This window comes from Coregonus clupeaformis, chromosome 30 (genome assembly GCF_020615455.1).
Source record: "Coregonus clupeaformis isolate EN_2021a chromosome 30, ASM2061545v1, whole genome shotgun sequence".
Classification (NCBI taxonomy): domain Eukaryota; kingdom Metazoa; phylum Chordata; class Actinopteri; order Salmoniformes; family Salmonidae; genus Coregonus; species Coregonus clupeaformis.
The window spans coordinates 43,281,031-43,302,255 of NC_059221.1; the positions used below are offsets into that span (position 1 = coordinate 43,281,031).

General features: G+C 47.4%; 1 protein-coding gene across 1 annotated transcript in view; it reads right to left on the bottom strand.

Moving 5' to 3' along the window:
* LOC121546029 (laminin subunit beta-2-like) overlaps nt 1–21,225 on the bottom strand; it is a 47,830-nt gene that overhangs the window by 2,183 nt on the left and 24,422 nt on the right. Inside the window, exons 14-31 of the mRNA XM_045209583.1 lie at nt 18,953–19,114; nt 18,567–18,688; nt 12,375–12,495; nt 11,929–12,121; nt 11,526–11,669; nt 10,984–11,215; nt 10,648–10,811; nt 10,308–10,532; nt 9,881–10,095; nt 9,677–9,773; nt 8,662–9,034; nt 8,113–8,297; nt 5,681–5,928; nt 5,123–5,338; nt 4,759–4,903; nt 2,843–3,050; nt 1,059–1,200; nt 737–913 (exon numbers count right to left, since the gene is read on the bottom strand). Coding sequence (XP_045065518.1) covers nt 737–913; nt 1,059–1,200; nt 2,843–3,050; nt 4,759–4,903; nt 5,123–5,338; nt 5,681–5,928; nt 8,113–8,297; nt 8,662–9,034; nt 9,677–9,773; nt 9,881–10,095; nt 10,308–10,532; nt 10,648–10,811; nt 10,984–11,215; nt 11,526–11,669; nt 11,929–12,121; nt 12,375–12,495; nt 18,567–18,688; nt 18,953–19,114 — 3,369 coding nt within the window. The remainder of the gene's footprint in view (nt 1–736; nt 914–1,058; nt 1,201–2,842; nt 3,051–4,758; nt 4,904–5,122; nt 5,339–5,680; nt 5,929–8,112; nt 8,298–8,661; nt 9,035–9,676; nt 9,774–9,880; nt 10,096–10,307; nt 10,533–10,647; nt 10,812–10,983; nt 11,216–11,525; nt 11,670–11,928; nt 12,122–12,374; nt 12,496–18,566; nt 18,689–18,952; nt 19,115–21,225) is intronic.

The window sequence follows — 21,225 nt, forward strand, 5'->3', positions numbered from 1 at the left end:
ACATACAACTACACATCAACAACCAGACACACAACTACACATCAACAACCACACACACAACTACACATCAACAACCACACACACAACTACACATCAACAACCACACACACACACAACTACACATCAACAACCAAACACACACAACTACATCAACAACCAGACACACACAACTACATATCAACAACCACACACACAACTACACATCAACAACCAGACACATACAACTACATATCAACAACCACACACACAACTACACATCAACAACCACACACACAACTACACATCAACAACCACACATACAACTACACATCAACAACCAGACACACAACCACACATCAACAACCAGACACACACAACTGCACATCAACAACCACACACACACACACAACTACACATCAACAACCACACACACACAACTACACATCAACAACCAAACACACACAACTACATCAACAACCAGACACACAGCTACACATCAACAACCAAACACACACAACTACACATCAACAACCAGACACACAACTACACGTCAACATGTTGTAGCACAACCAGGAAACAGGCACACTCATCCATAGACACACATGCAAACACATGCTTATGCACAACACAGGCATGGACACGCACGAACGCGCACACACACACACACACACACACACACACACACACACACACACACACACACACACACACACACACACACACACACACACACACACACACACACACACACACACACCTGCTCCAGTCCCAATGCTGCATGAGTGGCATTTTTGGCCTGGTTCTTGACACCTTGGGACATCTCCCTGTTTTGATTTGTCTTGTTCTGTAGTGCCTCCACCCCCATGGACAGGTTGGCCAGTCGCATCATAGCACCCATCTGCTTGGTCTCCAGTTCCTGAAGGTTCTCTTCCACCTGAGAAGTGGGAAAGGTACACAGCAAGAAGGGACATATCAGACTGAGAAACACACACACACACACACACACAAACACACACATACATTCATGCACACATTCATACACACACTGAGGTGTGGCTGTGAAGAGTAGTGTACAGTACCGTTGCGGTGGCATTCCTGGTGCTGTTCAGGTTGTTCAGGGCATGGTCCAGGGCTTTGGTTGCTTTCTGAATGGCCTTCTCAGACGCATCCAACGCCTGCTTAGTCGTGTTGGCTGTGTCCTTCACTCCTTCTGCCCGTGTCCTACAAACACATACAGGACAAGTGAAAAAGGTGTGTGTGTGTGTGTGTGTGTGTGTGATAGACTGAGAGCTCTGCTCTGCTACGAAAACATATACTGAAAGGCTATGACCACAGTGTTTCTAAACCCAGATGCGCAACATTGCGAGACTTCCAGGAACGCTTGCGTAACAGACCAAACAGACCAGGCCGGGGTTTGGGGTTTGAGAAGTCAAGTGAAAAATTATTCCTTAGTTGTTAATTTTCTCTAAATCTAAAGGAACAACCTAGATTGGAGCCAACGTCTTAAATAGCTGAACATGTTATTACTCCAACCTCATGAAAGTGACTAACTGAAACGTATTAATGTTTATCAAAAAACGACTTTATATCGAAGGAGTGCCTTTGATTTGGTGGCCTACACATGCGCAGTTCGGCGCGAGATGACCGTTAGACCCGATGAGGATTTTCTATGCATGAGCTTAGCTACACTGAACAAAAAGTATAAGGAGTATTTCTGTCTGTAAAAAGGCCCTTTTGTGGGGAAAAACTCATTCTGATTGGCTGGGCCTGGCTTCCCAGTCATGTGAAATCCATAGAATAGGGCCATATTAATTTATTTCAATTGACTGATTTCCTTTTATGAACTGTAACTAAGCAAAATCTTTGAAATGGTTGCATTTTGCGTTTATATTTTTGTTCAGTATAGTTAATGTTAATGCCCCCCCCCCCCAAACTTATTTGAAAGATTCACCATCCATGGGTTTATGGTGAGAACGTACATGGCTCGAATGCAATGCAATTTCGTCTGCTATTTCTGGAGAAGTGCAAATATGATCTGTAAGATGGTTCAATTATGTTTGTAAAACATTACACTTGCGAGCAGTATAATGGTGAGTTGACATTCCCCCTTTCTCTTTATATTGGATCTTTATCCAGCTCCTGTGAAAAGTTTGGATGTGCATAAAACCCTCCATAGTCTAAGTTGCCTTGTCTGTATAAGCCCATGGGGAGCAGTTATGGTGCCTGTAACTGTATTTAGACATAGCCTATTTAAAACAAGTTTTTATTAGAATTATATACTGTATTTTTAGGCGTTATCAATAGCCTGTAGTGAATGTAATCTTGCTTATTGACTACGTTTGTCCAGAATGCAATTTATAGTAGGCCTAGCCCCTATATCTGAGTGAACACTATAGCCTATGTTTAACAATGTATTTACATATTGAAGCTATGCAATTAGAACAGTGTGGACTGCAAACACATTCAAAAAATTTAGCAAATATGGGGCAGGCTATTTAACGAACTAGGCTATAATGGACTGACATTCAAATTGGAGTTGATGACAAGGTAATACATAAAATACCTAAATATACTTGAAGCAACCACATATTTAGCCATGAAGAACGTTCTGATTGGCCAGTGAGGGGCGAAGCATTGACCACACCCACAACTTGTTTACTCATCAAAAGCCAGCCCTTTCGCACCACCGCCAGCTATACGCCCGTAATTCCGGTTGTGAAAATGAAAAATATATTTCGGACACAGAACCTATACTGCTACCACCTGCGCTAAGATTTATTAATGCGTTAGGTTTGTTAAAATAGAGCCCCTTATGTCTGAAGTCTAATATGCCTCTTGTTGCCTCTTTCTCCCTCTGCCTTACATGGCATCCTTAGCTCTGTTGAGCAGCTCCTTGGCCTGGTGGAGTTGCTGGGAGGTGTGGTTGAAGACCCGCTGTACATCTGTCAGATTGCTAATGTTGTCTTTGATCTGCTGGACCACAGTGTCCAGGGTGGTTCTGTTCACAGGCAGAGATATAGCCAGCACTTGCTGAGCCACCTTCTCTATGCTCTCTGGGTCCGCACCCTCCTCTGTACACAACACACAGTGGAGAAGAACCATGATCAAATTAATATCATAAGAACTGTCCAAAGAGATATGTATATACACTACCATTCAAAAGTTTGAGGTCACATTGAAATTCTTGCTTTCCATGAAAACATACCTGAAATGAGTTTGAATAGGAAATATAGCTAAATGAATAGGACATGTAGTCATTGACAAGGTTAGAAATAATGATTTTTAATTGAAATAATAATTGTGTCCTTCAAACTTTGCTTTCGTCAAAGAATCCTACATTTGCAGCAATTACAGCCTTGCAGACCTTTGGCATTCTAGTTGTCAATTTGTTGAGGTAATCTGAAGAGGTTTCACCCCATGCTTCCTGAAGCACCTCCCACAAGTTGGATTGGCTTGATGGGTACTTCTTACGTAACATACGGTCAAACTGCTCCCACAACAGCTCAATAGGGTTATGATCCGGTGACTGTGCTGGCCACTCCATTATAGACAGAATACCAGCTGACTGCTTCTTCCCTAAATAGTTCTTGCATAATTTGGAGCTGTGCTTTGGGTCATTGTCCTGTTGTAGGAGGAAATTGGCTCCAATCAAGCGCCATCCACAGGGTATGGCATGGCGTTGCAAAATGGAGTGATAGCCTTCCTTCTTCAAGATCCCTTTTTACCCTGTACCTATCTCCCACTTTACCACCACCAAAGCACCCCCATACCATCACATTGCCTCCACCATGCTTGACAGATGGCATCAAGCACTCCTCCAGCATCTTTTCATTTGGTCTGCGTCTCACAAATGTTATTCTTTGTGATCTGAACACCTCAAACTTCGATTTGTCTATCCATAACACTTTTTTCCAATCTTCCTCTGTCCAGTGTCTGTGTTCTTTTGCCCATCTTAATATTTTATTTTTATTGGCCAGTCTGAGATATGGCTTTTTCTTTGCAACTCTGCCAGAAGGTCAGCATCCCGGAGTCGCCTCTTCACTGTTGACGTTGATACTGGTGTTTTGCGGGTACTATTTAATGAAGCTGCCAGTTGAGGACCTGTGAGGCATCTGTTTCTCAAACTAGACACTAATGTATTTGTCCTCTTGCTCAGTTGTGCACTGGGGCCTCCCACTCCTCTTTCTATTCTGGTTAGAGCCAGTTTGCGCTGTTCTGTGAAGGGAGTAGCACACAGCGTTGTACGAGCTCTTCAGTTTCTTGGCAATTTCTCGCATGGAATAGCCTTCATTTCTCAGAACAAGAATAGACTGATGAGTTTCAGAAGAAAGTTATTTGATTCTGGCCATTTTGAGCCTGTAATCGAACCCACAATTGTTGATGCTCCAGTTACTCAACTAGTCTCAAGAAGGCTAGTTCTATTGCTTCTTTAATCAGCACAACAGTTTTCAGCTGTGCTAACATAACTGCAAAAGGTTTTTCTAATGATCAATTAGCCTTTTAAAATAATACACTTGGATTAGAAAACACAACATGCCATTGGAACACAGGACTGATGGTTGCTGATAATGGGCCTCGTTTCCAGCTACAATAGCCATTTACAACATTAACCATGTCTACACTGTATTTCTGATCAATTTGATGTTATTTTAATTGACAAAAAATTTGCTTTTCTTTCGGAAACAATAACATTTCTAAGTTACCCCAAACCTTTGAACGGTAGTGTTTATATATTTTTTTTATAAGAACTTTTCTGGAAGGTTAATGGCATTAACAAACCAGTCAGGAAATCTTTGATCTTCTGAATGAATTCCTTGAGTTTCTTGTTGGAGTTTTCAAAGAAGTCCTTATTCTTCTTGGCTTTGTCCAAGGTGTCCATGGCTTGACTCTTAACGTCCTGGGTCAGCATAGCAATGTCATGGAGCTGGAAACACAACATGAGTGATTACTGAAAAATAAACTGCATATGGAATACTATATACAAAACATGCTGTGCTTAGACTCACAAAGACACTGAGAAACATATAATACAACCCCTTTTAGGTAACTTCAACAGCAGGTTTTGCTCAGTGATTCGGCTTATATTGAGATACATGCATGCAGAGGTATAGTTAGTACATATAAGAGAGTGAGGCAGATGTACCTTCTTCGCCATGCCCTGGAGATCTTCACTGGCAACAGTCAGGTTGTCTGTGACATCATTGGCGTGTTTCAGTCCCTTGAGGGAGGCGCTCACAGTCCCCTTACACGCGTCCCCTCCACACACCCGCTGACCGCCATTGTCACGACAACCAGCACCCCCACACGGGCTGTCGTGACATGTGCCATTCGAGCTGGTGTTGGAATGAGCACCACATACCTGGAGGAAAAACACACAAAACAGGTAGGGTCAGAGTCCGACACAGACAAAGGGCTATGGGTCACACATCCAGGGAAGGGATGGTGTAACATTTATTACAAATGAAATCAACACATCATGACAGGTATGTCTGCCAATTAGCTCTACGTGACAGACAAGGATGACCATCCTGCTAATCAAACTTTTTATAAAACCAACCCTTTACAACACAACACAGACAAGAGGATTGTTTCTGCTGACTGTTAGGCATTGTCCTCGCAGCACTATCTATAACTACACCGACCCAAAACAAGCTTCCCTTTAGAATACAGAGTAGACCCCACTATATTGTCCCCTCTATACCTTGTGGCTCAGGTGGTGGACTTTCTTGTCCACATCCTGGGCTTTGTCCTGTAGCTCTGACAATGATTTATTCTGGGCTGCCACGGTGCGCAGGAACTTATCCCGCCTCATGTTCAGAAGGTCCTCAGTGTGTGTACGTGTGGCTTTAGACTCCTCCACGGGGTTGAAGGGACCGGACATTGAGGCGTTGCACTTCTGTTGAGCCTCCTGGGACCCACGGTAGTACTTATTCACATTGTCAAACTGATCTGGGATGGAGAGGAGGACCAGGTCAAAACAAATCAGTGAAAGAGACTAAAAACGAGGAGAGGCTGTATGTGTCTGTGTGTCTGTGTGTATCTACAGTGAGGGAAAAAAGTATTTGATCCCCTGCTGATTTTGTACGTTTGCCCACTGACAAAGAAATGATAAGTCTATAATTTTAATGGTAGGTTTATTTGAACAGTGAGACAGAATAACAACAAAAAAATCCAGAAAAACGCATGTCAAAAATGTTCTAAATTGATTAGCATTTTAATGAGGGAAATAAGTATTTGACCCCCTCTCAATCAGAAAGATTTCTGGCTCCCAGGTGTCTTTTACACAGGTAACAAGCTGAAATTAGGAGGACACTCTTAAAGGGAGTGCTCCTAATCTCAGCTTGTTACCTGTATAAAAGACACCTGTCCACAGAAGCAATCAATCAATCAGATTCCAAACTCTCCATCATGGCCAAGACCAAAGAGCTCTCCAAGGATGTCAGGGACAAGATTGTAAACCTACACAAGGCTGGAATGGGCTACAAGACCATCGCCAAGCAGCTTGGTGAGAAGGTGACAACAGTTGGTGCGATTATTCCATGCAAGATCTCACCTCGTGGAGTTGCAATAATCATGAGAACGGTGAGGAATCAGCCCAGAACTACACAGGAGGATCTTGTCAATGATCTCAAGGCAGCTGGGACCATAGTCACCAAGAAAACAATTGGTAACACACTACGCCGTGAAGGACTGAAATCCTGCAGCGCCCGCAAGGTCCCCCTGCTCAAGAAAGCACATATACAGGCCCGTCTGAAGTTTGCCAATGAACATCTGAATGATTCAGAGGAGAACTGGGTGAAAGTGTTGTGGTCAGATGAGACCAAAAACAAGCTCTTTGGCATCAACTCAACTCGCCGTGTTTGGAGGAGGAGGAATGCTGCCTATGACCCCAAGAACACCATCCCCACCGTCAAACATGGAGGTGGAAACATTATGCTTTGGGGGTGTTTTTCTGCTAAGGGGACAGGACAACTTCACTGCATCAAAGGGACGATGGACGGGGCTATGTACTGTCAAATCTTGGGTGAGAACCTCCTTCCCTCAGCCAGGGCATAGAAAATGGGTTGTGGATGGGTATTCCAGCATGACAATGACCCAAAACACATGGCCAAGGCAACAAAGGAGTGGCTCAAGAAGAAGCACATTAAGGTCCTGGAGTGGCCTAGCCAGTCTCCAGACCTTAATCCCATAGAAAATCTGTGGAGGGAGCTGAAGGTTCGAGTTGCCAAACGTCAGCCTCGAAACCTTAATGACTTGGAGAAGATCTGCAAAGAGGAGTGGGACAAAATCCCTCCTGAGATGTGTGCAAACCTGGTGGCCAACTATAAGAAACGTCTGACCTCTGTGATTGCCAACAAGGGTTTTGCCACCAAGTACTAAGTCATGTTTTGCAGAGGGGTCAAATACTTATTTCCCTCATTAAAATGCAAATTAATTTATAACATTTTTGACATGCGTTTTTCTGGATTGTTTTGTTGTTATTCTGTCTCTCACTGTTCAAATAAACCTACCATTAAAATTATAGACTGATCATGTCTTTGTCAGTGGGCAAATGTACAAAATCAGCAGGGGATCAAATACTTTTTTCCCTCACTGTATGTGTGTCTATGTGTGTCTGTGTGTCTGTGTGTCTGTGTGTCTATGTGTGTGTATGTGTGTCTGTGTGTGTCTGTGTGTGTCTTTGTGTGTCTGTGTGTGTGTGTGTCTATGTGTCTGTGTGTGTCAATGTGTCTATGTGTGTGTATGTGTGTGTGTCTATGTGTGTATGTGTCTATGTGTATGTGTGTCTGTGTGTATTTGTCTATGTGTGTATGTGTCTATGTGTGTATGTGTCTATGTGTGTATGTGTCTATGTGTGTTTGTGTCTATGTGTGTGTGTGTGTGTGTGTGTGTGTGTGTGTGTGTGTGTGTGTGTGTGTATGTGTCCATGTGTGTCCATGTGTGTCCATGTGTGTCCATGTGTGTCCATGTGTGTCGATGTGTGTCTGTGTGTGTGTGTGTGTGTCTATGTGTGTCTATGTGTATGTGTGTATGTGTGTATGTGTCTATGTGTCTATGTGTGAGTACCTATACATGTGCACTCAATCTTACTGTACAGGTGTGTGTGTTTTGAGGTCTAGGGGGAGGTGCTACCTTGGAAGCCGGAGCTGAGGTTGTTCCTCCGTTCTTGGTGGCGGTGCACCAGGGTGATGTTAAGGTCCCTGAGTTCTCTCTCCATCTGGGTCAGGTTCCTCCTCAGTACCTCATCCTGCACCGCTGTCCCATTCAGCTCCCGTGCCACACCCATCAGACGGCCGTCAGTCAGGGCTATCTCCGCCCTGGATACACCACAGAGACGCACGAGAGACCTCTGAGCACAATTCTCAGTAGGCATTGTTCATTTCACACACTATCCTGTTCTACGTGTATAATTGTTGTGTGACTTGGATTCAATAAGCACAGCTGCCCCCTCCTGGCAATATTTGCATGAGAGGGTTTAGCTGTTCTACACTGCTCCTCTGTAGCTTTAGTTGGTAGAGCATGGCGCTTGCAACACCAGGATAGTGGGTTCAATTCCTGGGACCACCCATATGTACAAAATGTATGTACGCATAAAAGCGTCTGTTAAATGTCATATATTACTATGAAATGTTTGGTGAATGAACGGTCCACCTACAGTACAGGGGAGTATGATGCTTTTACCTCAGGTCATCGATGGACTGGCCAATCAGCTGGTGTAGTCTGTCCCGGTCTCCGTCTCGGATCAGGTCCTGTACCCGGGCCAGTTTATTCTCCAGCTCGTGGATGGGTTTGTCTCCCAGGCCGGGAGTCTCTCCGCTCTCCAGGATCCTCTGGATGTCGTGACGGATGTGGTCCAGGTCCCGGCGGATCGTACACACCGCGTCGTCCCACAGCTCGAAGCAGGGGTGGCACCGGACACACTCAGGGAAGGCCCCGGTGAAGCCGTGGTCACACTCGTCACACCGTCGTCCCGCCGTCCCCTCCCTGCACTCACACGCCCCCGTCACACGGTCACACTGAGCCGACTCCGAGCCCAGCGGCTGACACTTACACTCTGACGGAAGATGGAGAGGGGGAGATGGGGGAGAGAGATGGAGAAGGGGAGAGAGGTGGAGAGGGGGAGATGGGGGAGAGAGATGGAGAGGGGGAGATGGGGGAGAGAGATGGAGGGGGGAGATGGGGGAGAGAGATGGAGAGGGGGGAGAGAGGGGGAGATGGGGGAGAGAGATGGAGAGGGGGAGATGGGGGAGAGAGATGGAGAGGGGGAGATGGTGGAGAGAGATGGAGAGGGGGAGATGGAGGAGAGAGATGGAGAGGGGGAGATGGAGGAAAGAGGGAGATGGGGGAGAGAGATGGAGAGGGGGAGATGGGGGAGATAGATGGAGATGGGGATATGGGGGAGAGAGATGGAGAGAGGGAGATGGTGGAGAGAGATGGAGAGGGGAGATGGGGTAGAGATGGAGAGGGGGAGATGGTGGATAGAGATGGAGAGGGGGAGAGAGATGGAGAGGGGGAGATGGGGGAGAGGGATGTAGAGGGGGAGAGATGGATAGGGGGAGATGGGGGAGAGAAATACACATGAAGTTAGTGGATATGAATGTGGCAGTAATACAGTACAGACTGTCATTTTGAACACAGAATTAAAGATAGACTTTGAAAACCTAATTGAACTGTGACATTTCTAACATTCAATTACCTTCACACTGCACTCGTGGGTCTCCCCAATGAAACTGCTCACACTCAGTGCACTGCCTTCCCCCAAAGCCTTGCCGACAGTGACACTGTCCACTGAACTACAGACAGACAGACAAGGAGAGAGAGATGTATCATCAAAGCTATTCAATTAAACTGATAAGGTAAAGTACACTAAACAAAAGCCTTTCACAACTATGAGGCCTACCATGTTGCAGTGGGATCCCACAGCGTGCTGAGGGTGGCAGGCACACTGCTCACACCCTCTGTCTGTGCCATAGTTCCAGTGGTTGGGGGCACACTGGTCACAGTTGTGCCCGACCACATTGTCCCGACACGGGCATGCTCCTGTCTGTCTGTCACAGTGGCAATGGCCATCGCTGCAGTAGGACTGTTGTGTACCTGCTGTTACACATGTGCAACCTGCAGATGGAATAAGATAAACATATCAGACACAATACAGCACACAGTCACACACAGAGCAGACATAGACAAGAACGGCAGCGTGACACATATCATCACAAATACCAATTGTTTGTCTCCAGCGGGCATGACCAGTCCCTTACATAACTTAAGAAAATGCAGAGACAGAACTCAGTAGAGATTCAACCATCCATTATCATGTAACAACTCACGCCTGCAGTCCTGGGCCAGAGCGTTGCCGTAGTAACCATGTTTACAGTCAGAGCAGGAGGGGCCATCCGTGTTGTATAGGCAGCTCAGGCATTGGCCGGTCCTGGGGTCACATGACTCGGGGTCCTGGGTGTCGATGTTGCCACTGCACTGGCACGGGAGGCACTGCCCACCTGGATGCTCGGGGTTGCCATAGTAACCAGGGGCACACCGATCACAGCGAGGCCCTAGCGTGGGGAAAAGAGTGTGAAAGGGGTCAGGCTTAGGCTGAAAAGTGAAATGCCAATAAGTGTAGATAGGATTTCCTTTTTAGTGAGCTAAACTGTATCATTGGGACTCTACCTGTGTAGCCCTGTTTACAGTTGCAGAGGATTTGATTGGATGAGCTTTCAGCATGACAGGAGTCTCCGTTGGAATGTCCGCTTCCTGGGTTCCCAGGACAGGGACAATGTCGACAGTGATCCCCAGACCCCAGCACTGGGTTTCCAAAGAACCCATTCACACACCTGGGCAGGGAGAGAAATAACATATTTAATGTATTTATTATGGTACACTACCGATCACAATATTATATATTGGACTATTACCGATCACTACCTGATCCAACAGCACCAAAACACTAACCAAAACGCTGTCACCAACACCATTTACGAATCACTGTATATCCCCCCTGCCCACCTTTCACAGTGCTGTCCATCAGCGTAGTCCCTGCAGGCCTGGCACTCCCCTGTCTGTGAGTTGCAGTCATCAGCGTGACCGTTACACTGGCATGGCCTGCAGCTGGGGAAGCCCCACTGGCCAGGCTGGCAGTCTGAGCACTGGCGCCCGCTGGCCCCCTGTCTGCACGGGCACTGCCCCATCACTGGGTCACACTGGTGCCCCAGAGAGCCCTGGGAGTGGCAGTCACAGGCTGGGGAGGGAGGGAGGGAGAAGGAGGAGGAGAAGGAGGAGGAGGAGGAGGAGGAGGAGGAGGAGGAGGAGGGAGGAGGAGGGGAGGAGGAGAGGAGGAGGGAGGGGAGGAGGAGGAGGAGGAGGAGGAGGAGGAGGAGGAGGAGGAGGAGAGAGAGAGAGAGAAAAGGAGGAAGGTAGAAAAGAGGGAGTAGGGGAGATAGTATTTAGGATGTGGTTTGTGAGGTCATCCAGTGTATGACACACCTGCTATATAATGTCAACTAAATAAAGATGTGATGACTGGCTAAAAGATGCCAGTGCTCACTCACCTGTGCAGCCATATGGTCCGAAGCCATAAGTGTCAGGTGCGCACTGGTCACACCGTCTTCCAATCACGTTGGGTTTACAGCGGCACTGACCTCCGACCCTGTCACACTCAGCACTGAGAGACCCCTGGGGGTCGCACTGACATTCTACAGGGAAAATGAGAGAGTCTTCAATCAAACAAGTCATGGATGATATCCTATGGTGATGACTGAGTGTAACAATTCCATCCAACTCATACCATGCATTACTGATCATAGTGCTGCTTGCTAGAGTTTATTGGTAAGTAAAATTATTCAATAGTTGGACCAGGAAGTATTTGACACCCAGTATTCGATAACAAGGCATTAATGGAGGCTTTGACCTTTGACACCTGATCCCCTAGTGAATGATGTATGGTAGACTCACGCAGCGCTCCGTCGTGCAGGATGGCAGAGATGCTGCAGATGAGCTTGGTGCACATCTCTGCCAGCAGGGGCATTGGTGTGGCCATGAAGGAGTCCAGGCACATGTAGCGCACCATCTCATCAAGACGCTCCTCTGCCGCCGGATCGTGACCCTGGAAACCTGGCAGCTCCGTGTACTGAGGGGTCAGCACCAGCTGGGAAGGAGGAATGGAGGGAGGAAACGTAGAAAAATAAAGTGAGTGAGAGGTGGAATTTGGCACCTAAATGCACCTTTGTTTCAGACCACTAGGTGGTGGTATCTGGCCAACAGTTACTATCACAGTGCTGCTGATAGTTCACTCACACACATCAAAAAGGTCAGTTTTCCTTTCTATTTCAACTAAACTCCCTCTCGTGTAGGGCTGTCACTCCAGAGCCCTGACACGTTTGATAAGTTGATTGACTCACCGAGTCTACAAGGATGAAAGCTGTCAGGTGTCTCTGGGACACACCGTGGCGCTGGAATCTGATGGCCACGACGTAACGGTTACTGGGCTCAAAGCAGAAAGGACTGGGCATCTGGACATACCTGTTGGGTCACACAGAGACATTCTCTTATCAAACATTCTGATATTACATTGTTCTGTTAGGAGTTGTGGAAAAGCCTTATGGCCCTATAAGGTTAAAAGGAAATTAAACCAGCAAAATACAAGTGAAAGAAGTCAAACCTAGCCCCCAAATGTTGCACAGAGTGAAGAGCCTCACTGGGCCAGACACAAACCAGCATAGACACGTACAGTCACTATGCTGAACAAACACACAGGAACAGGATGAAACAGGGAGGTCTGGGAACCCCTGACTGGAACAGAGACAGATGAACCGGGTCTCTGTCAGAGGGCATTTCTCTTCCTGCTCTTCAATACACACACACACACACACACACACACACAATCAATCAATCAATTTTATTTTATATAGCCCTTCTTACATCAGCTAATATCTCGAAGTGCTGTACAGAAACCCAGCCTAAAACCCCAAACAGCTAGTAATGCAGGTGTAGAAGCACGGTGGCTAGGAAAAACTCCCTAGAAAGGCAAAACCTAGGAAGAAACCTAGAGAGGAACCAGGCTATGAGGGGTGGCCAGTCCTCTTCTGGCTGTGCCGGGTGGAGATTATAACAGAACCATGCCAAGATGTTCAAAAATGTTCATAAGTGACAAGCATGGTCAAATAATAATCAGGAATAAATCTCAGTTGGCTTTTCATAGCCGATCATTAGAGTTTAAAACAGCAGGTCTGGGACAGGTAGGGGTTCCATAACCGCAGGCAGAACAGTTTAAACTGGAATAGCAGCAAGGCCAGGCGGACTGGGGACAGCAAGGAGTCACCACGGCCGGTAGTCCCGACGTATGGTCCTAGGGCTCAGGTCTCTCAGTTGGCTTTTCATAGCCGATCATTTAGAGTTGAAAACAGCAGGTCTGGGACAGGTAGGGGGTTTCGTAGCCGCAGGCAGAACAGTTGAAACTGGAATAGCAGCAAGGCCAGGCGGACTGGGGACAGCAAGGTGTCATCATGCCCGGTAGTCCTGACGTATGGTCCTAGGGCTCAGGTTCTCAGAGAGAAAGAGAGAACGAGAGAATTGAGAGAGAGCATACTTAAATTCACACAGGACACTGGATAAGACAGGAGAAGTACTCCAGGTATAACCAACTAACCCCAGCCCCCCGACACATAAACTACTGCAGCATAAATACTGGAGGCTGAGACAGGAGCGGTCCGGAGACACTGTGGCCCCATCCGAAGAAACCCCGGACAGGGCCAAACAGGAAGGATATAACCCCACCCACTCCGCCAAAGCACAGCCCCCGCACCACTAGAGGGATATCCCCAACCACCAACTTACAATCCTGAGACAAGGCCGAGTATAGCCCACAGAGGTCTCCACCACAGCACAAACCAAGGGGGGAGGGCGCCAACCCAGACAGGAAGATCACGTCAGTAACTCAACCCACTCAAGTGACGCACCCCCCAGGGACGGCATGAAAGAGCACCAGCAGGCCAGTGACTCAGCCCCTGCAACAGGGTTAGAGGCAGAGAACCCCAGTGGAGAGGGGAACCGGCCCGGCAGAGACAGCAAGGGCTGTTCGTTGCTCCAGCCTTTCCGTTCACCTTCACACTCCTGGGCCAGACTACACTCAATCATATGACCTACTGAAGAGATAAGTCTTCAGTAAAGACTTAAAGGTTGAGACCGAGTCTGCGTCTCTCACATGGGTAGGCAGACTGTTCCATAAAAATGGAGATCTATAGGAGAAAGCCCTGCCTCCCGCTGTTTGCTTAGAAATTCTAGGGACAATTAGGAGGCCTGCGTCTTGTGACCGTAGCGTACGTATTGGTATGTACGGCAGGACCAACTCGGAAAGATAGGTAGGAGCAAGCCCATGTAACGCTTTATAGGTTAACAGTAAAACCTTGAAATCAGCCCTTGCCTTAACAGGAAGCCAGTGTAGGGAAGCTAGCACTGGAGTAATATGATCAAATTTCTTGGTTCTAGTCAGGATTCTAGCAGCCGTATTTAGCACTAACTGAAGTTTATTTAGTGCTTTATCCCGGGTAGCCGGAAAATAGAGCATTGCAGTAGTCTAACCTAGAAGTAACAAATGCATGGATTAATTTTTCTGCATCATTTTTGGACAGAAAATTTCTGATTTTTGCAATGTTACGTAGATGGAAAAAAGCTGTCCTTGAAACAGTCTTGATATGTTCGTCAAAAGAGAGATCAGGGTCAAGAGTAACGCCTAGGTCCTTCACAGTTTTATTTGAGACGACTTTACAACCATCAAGATGAATTGTCAGATTTAACAGAAGATCTCTTTGTTTCTTGGGACCTAGAACAAGCATCTCTGTTTTGTCCGAGTTTAAAAGTAAAAAGTTTTCAGCCATCCACTTCCTTATGTCTGAAACACAGGCTTCTAGCGAGGGCAATTTTGGGGCTTCACCATGCTTCATTGAAATGTACAGCTGTGTGTCATCCGCATAGCAGTGAAAGTTAACATTATGTTTTCGAACACACACACACACACACACACACACACACACACACACACACACACACACACACGCAGTACCACAACTCATCAACTAAAATGTGTGTACAAAACAATCCATTGTGTCTTTTTCCAGATGGGCTTCATTCCATAAACAACTTGTACACAACTCATTTATAACAGGTCTTTGAGATCATGAAGGAAGAGAAAGAGGGGGCTTTCTGCCGCACCACCTCTCCACTCTCTCTACTCTCAACAAACAGAGAGATCCAGTCTACAGCCATTGTACAGAGTGTGATCCGGTCTACAGCCATTGTAAAGAGTGTGATCCGGTCTACAGCCATTGTAAAGAGTGTGATCCAGTCTACAGCCATTGTAAAGAGTGTGATCCAGTCTACAGCCATTGTGAAGAGTGGGATCCGGTCTACAGCCATTGTAAAGAGTGTGATCCGGTCTACAGCCATTGTAAAGAGTGTGATCCGGTCTACAGCCATTGTAAAGAGTGTGATCCAGTCTACAGCCATTGTAAAGAGTGTGATCCAGTCTACAGCCATTGTGAAGAGTGGGATCCGGTCTACAGCCATTGTAAAGAGTGTGATCCGGTCTACAGCCATTGTAAAGAGTGTGATCCGGTCTACAGCCATTGTAAAGAGTGTGATCCGGTCTACAGCCATTGTACAGAGTGTGATCCGGTCTACAGCCATTATAAAGAGTGTGATCCGGTCTACAGCCATTGTAAAGAGTGTGATCCGGTCTACAGCCATTGTAAAGAGTGTGATCCGGTCTACAGCCATTGTAAAGAGTGTGATCCGGTCTACAGCCATTGTAAAGAGTGTGATCCAGTCTACAGCCATTGTGAAGAGTGGGATCCGGTCTACAGCCATTGTAAAGAGTGTGATCCGGTCTACAGCCATTGTAAAGAGTGTGATCCGGTCTACAGCCATTGTAAAGAGTGTGATCCGGTCTACAGCCATTGTACAGAGTGTGATCCGGTCTACAGCCATTATAAAGAGTGTGATCCGGTCTACAGCCATTGTAAAGAGTGTGATCCGGTCTACAGCCATTGTAAAGAGTGTGATCCGGTCTACAGCCATTGTAAAGAGTGTGATCCGGTCTACAGCCATTGTAAAGAGTGTGATCCGGTCTACAGCCATTGTATGCCTGGTGCTCTCCTTGTGCGCTCCCTCTTTCCTGGCATCCTGTCTAACTTCTGACTCGCTGTGTGTGTGTTTTGGGTCGCTTTGCTAATTGGTTCTGCCTGAGATGCCAATCACGGAGCAGAACAGCAGGGGGAGCCAGGGTCCAGTGAGCCAGTCAGATCCGGGCTGGGCCCGTTGGAACTCTTTGTTATACACAAGTTCATTCTTAGGGAAGTTTCTTGACATGTATAGGTTGGTTGACCTGAGAATAGCCCAGGTACAGACCATACAAGGCAGTCATCACGGCGTGCTGGAAAAGGAGGGGAAGGGTTACGCTGGAAAGTCTCCACACGGTGATAGTTGACAGTCAGAGAGAATGAGTGTGGACAAAGAGCATGCTGCAGGACAGACAAACACACGGCAGGTAACACCTTGTAAAGACGACTGTGGCGGCAGGGCTAGTGTTTCTCAGAGCAAAGTTAAAGGGAAGGAGCACAACATCTTTACTGCTGATAGCAAACAGTGTATGTTAGCTGTAATGAAAGTACATGCTCACCGAACAGTATTCCCTTAAAGGCCTGGTTAAACATGCTCTCCCTTAAAGGCCTGGATAAACATGCTCTCCTAACAGTATTCCCTTAAAGGCCCCCCCCCCCTCCTGGTTAAACATGCTCTCCTAACAGTATTCCCTTAAAGGCCCCCCCCTCCTGGTTAAACATGCTCTCCTAACAGTATTCCCTTAAAGGCCCCCCCCCCTCCTGGTTAAACATGCTCTCCTAACAGTATTCTCTTTAAGGGAATGTTTATAGGAAACATATCTATTAAAACCTATACTAAAACACACACACTCTCTCTCACACACACATGCACACGTACACACACATTTTACATTTGAGTTATTAAGCAGACGCTCTTATCCACACACGCACACACACACACACACACACAGACACACACACATACACACACACACAGAGACAGACACAGACACACACACACCTGTGGTGTGGCAGGGTGACTGTATAGAGCTGTTCAGTAGGCAGGAGGTTAGGGTTAGGGTTAGGGTTAGGGTTGGGGTTGGGGTTGGGGTTGGGGTTGGTTCTATCAGTAGTACCTCCTGTGGTGTGGCAGGGTGACTGTTTCGTGCTGTTCAGTAGGCAGGAGGTTAGGGTTGGGGTTAGGGTTAGGGTTGGTTCTATCAGTAGTACCTCCTGTGGTGTGGCAGGGTGACTGTATAGAGCTGTTCAGTAGGCAGGAGGTTAGGATTGGGGTTGGGGTTAGGGTTGGTTCTATCAGTAGTACCTCCTGTGGTGTGGCAGGGTGACTGTTTCGAGCTGTTCAGTAGGCAGGAGGTTAGGGTTAGGGTTAGGGTTGGTTCTATCAGTATTACCTCCTGTGGTGTGGCAGGGTGACTGTATAGAGCTGTTCAGTAGGCAGGAGGTTAGGGTTAGGGTTAGGGTTAGGGTTGGGGTTGGGGTTGGGGTTGGGGTTGGTTCTATCAGTAGTACCTCCTGTGGTGTGGCAGGGTGACTGTTTCGTGCTGTTCAGTAGGCAGGAGGTTAGGGTTGGGGTTAGGGTTAGGGTTGGTTCTATCAGTAGTACCTCCTGTGGTGTGGCAGGGTGACTGTTTCGAGCTGTTCAGTAGGCAGGAGGTTAGGGTTAGGGTTAGGGTTAGGGTTAAGGTTGGGGTTGGGGTTGGGGTTAGGGTTGGTTCTATCAGTAGTACCTCCTGTGGTGTGGCAGGGTGACTGTTTCGAGCTGTTCAGTAGGCAGGAGGTTAGGGTTGGGGTTAGGGTTAGGGTTGGTTCTATCAGTAGTACCTCCTGTGGTGTGGCAGGGTGACTGTTTCGAGCTGTTCAGTAGGCAGGAGGTTAGGGTTGGGGTTAGGGTTAGGGTTGGGGTTGGGGTTGGGGTTAGGGTTGGTTCTATCAGTAGTACCTCCTGTGGTGTGGCAGGGTGACTGTTTCGAGCTGTTCAGTAGGCAGGAGGTTAGGGTTGGGGTTAGGGTTAGGGTTGGTTCTATCAGTAGTACCTCCTGTGGTGTGGCAGGGTGACTGTTTCGAGCTGTTCAGTAGGCAGGAGGTTAGGGTTAGGGTTAGGGTTAGGGTTGGGGTTGGGGTTGGGGTTAGGGTTGGTTCTATCAGTAGTACCTCCTGTGGTGTGGCAGGGTGACTGTTTCGAGCTGTTCAGTAGGCAGGAGGTTAGGGTTGGGGTTAGGGTTAGGGTTGGGGTTGGGGTTGGGGTTAGGGTTGGTTCTATCAGTAGTACCTCCTGTGGTGTGGCAGGGTGACTGTTTCGAGCTGTTCAGTAGGCAGGAGGTTAGGGTTGGGGTTAGGGTTAGGGTTGGTTCTATCAGTTTTACCTCCTGTGGTGTGGCAGGGTGACTGTATCGAGCTGTTCAGTAGGCAGGAAGTTAGGGTCAGGGTTAGGGTTAGGGTTGGGGTTAGGGTTAGGGTTGGTTTTATCAGTATTACCTCCTGTGGTGTGGCAGGGTGACTGTATAGAGCTGTTCAGTAGGCAGCAGGTTGCCACAGCGGGAGCTAGACGGTAGCAGCTGGGAGGTAACGCTCACTATGGCCTCCCAGTCTTCTGTAGACTACAAACACACACACACACACACACACACAACAGGCAGTGTTTTAAAGGGTGGTAACAGCATTGGTTCCACACTGTTACATTGTTATCACATGTCCAACTCTCCAGCAGAGACAGAAAGGAGAGAGACAACATTTACATTTCTGCGATTGTCAATGTGTTACAAATACAGACTTATTTAAGGGTCTTCCAAAGTGTAATCCTCTACATTGGGTTGGCCTGGTATTACTGTGCAGCAGTGGGGAAGACATGAAGCATGCTGTACCTCTGGCTCATAGCGGATCGTGATGTCATAGTCCATGGCATGGGGGATGTTGTCTATGGTGAAGACCAGTCCAGCTCCATCTTTGACCCGGGCAAAACCAGGTCCAGTCCAGGTGACCATGTGACCCTGGGATCTCTCCCTGTGGACACTCCTCACATCCGGCTGGAAAACACAGAGGATGACCCTTTAACACGACACACTAAAAACACACTAAACACACGTCACAGACACACTAAACACACTAAACACACTAAACAGAAACACTAAACACACGTCACAGACACACTAAACACACTAAACACACTAAACAGAAACACTAAACACACGTCACAGACACACTAAACACACTAAACACACTAAACAGAAACACTAAACACACGTCACAGACACACTAAACACACTAAACACACTAAACAGAAACACTAAACACACGTCACAGAAACACTAAACACACTAAACACACTAAACACACGTCACAGACACACTAAACACACTAAACACACTAAACAGAAACACTAAACACACGTCACAGACACACTAAACGCACGTCAAAGACACACTAAAAACACACTAAACACACGTCACAGACACACTAAACACATGTCACAGACACACTAAACACATGTCACAGACACACTAAACACACTAAACACACGTCACAGACACACTAAACACACGTCACAGACACACTAAACACACGTCACAGACACACTAAACGCACGTCAAAGACACACTAAAAACACACTAAACACACGTCACAGACACACTAAACACATGTCACAGACACACTAAACACATGTCACAGACACACTAAACACACTAAACACACGTCACAGACACACTAAACACACGTCACAGACACACTAAACACACGTCAGAGACACACTAAACACACTAAACACACGTCACAGACACACTAAACACACGTCACAGACACACTAAACACACTAAACACACATCAGAGACACACTAAACACACTAAACACACATCACAGACACACTAAACACACGTCACAGACACACTAAACACACGTCAGAGACACACTAAACACACTAAACACACGTCACAGACACACTAAACACACGTCACAGACACACTAAACACACGTCAGAGACACACTAAACACACTAAACACACGTCACAGACACACTAAACACACGTCACAGACACACTAAACACACTAAACAAACATCACAGACACACTAAACACACGTCACAGACACACTAAACACACGTCACAGACACACTAAACACACGTCAGAGACACACTAAACACACGTCACAGACACAAACACATTTACAGATGAATATGAACAAACATGAAAACGCACTCAAAAAAATGCAACAACAAACATAGACATACTATACATGTGGTAAAACCTGTTACTATGCCAACTAGTGGAGTGAAAGTTCCAGCTAAAGCATCTGAAACAGCCCTGTTAAGACATCCTGACAGGTCATCAAACCTGAGTGGTGGAGGAGAGAGACTATTCAGGGAGCTGGCTAAACAAACACATTCCTGTATGTACTGTATGGGTGGACTCAGATTCCTCCGGTCAGGCCCTGGTGGCATGCACCCACAGCCTACCCATAGCCTACAGACACAGCCGCAGCCCACCCATAACCCACAGCCCACCCTTAGCCTACATCCCACAGCCCACCCCATAGCCCCCAGCCCACAGCCCACCCCATAGCTATAGCCTACAACCAACAGCCCACCCATAGCCTACAGCCCACCCATAGCCTACAGCCCTCCCCATAGTCTACAGCCCTCCCCATAGCCTACAGCCCTCCCCATAGCCTACAGCCCTCCCCAAAGTCTACAGCCCTCCACATAGCCTACAGCCCTCCCCATAGCCTACAGCCCTCCCCATAGCCTACAGCCCTCCACATAGCCTACAGCCCTCCCCATAGTCTACAGCCCTCCCCATAGCCTACAGCCTACAGCCCACCCCATAGCCTACAGCCCTCCCCATAGCCTACAGCCCTCCCCAAAGTCTACAGCCCTCCACATAGCCTACAGCCCTCCCCATAGCCTACAGCCCTCCCCATAGCCTACAGCCCTCCACATAGCCTAAAGCCTACAGCCCTCCCCATAGTCTTCAGCCCTCCCCATAGCCTACAGCCCTCCCCATAGCCTACAGCCTACAGCCCTCCCCATAGCCTACAGCCCTCCCCATAGCCTACAGCCCTCCACATAGCCAACAGCCCACCCCATAGCCTACAGCCCTCCCCATAGCCTACAGCCCACCCCATAGCCTACAGCCCTCTC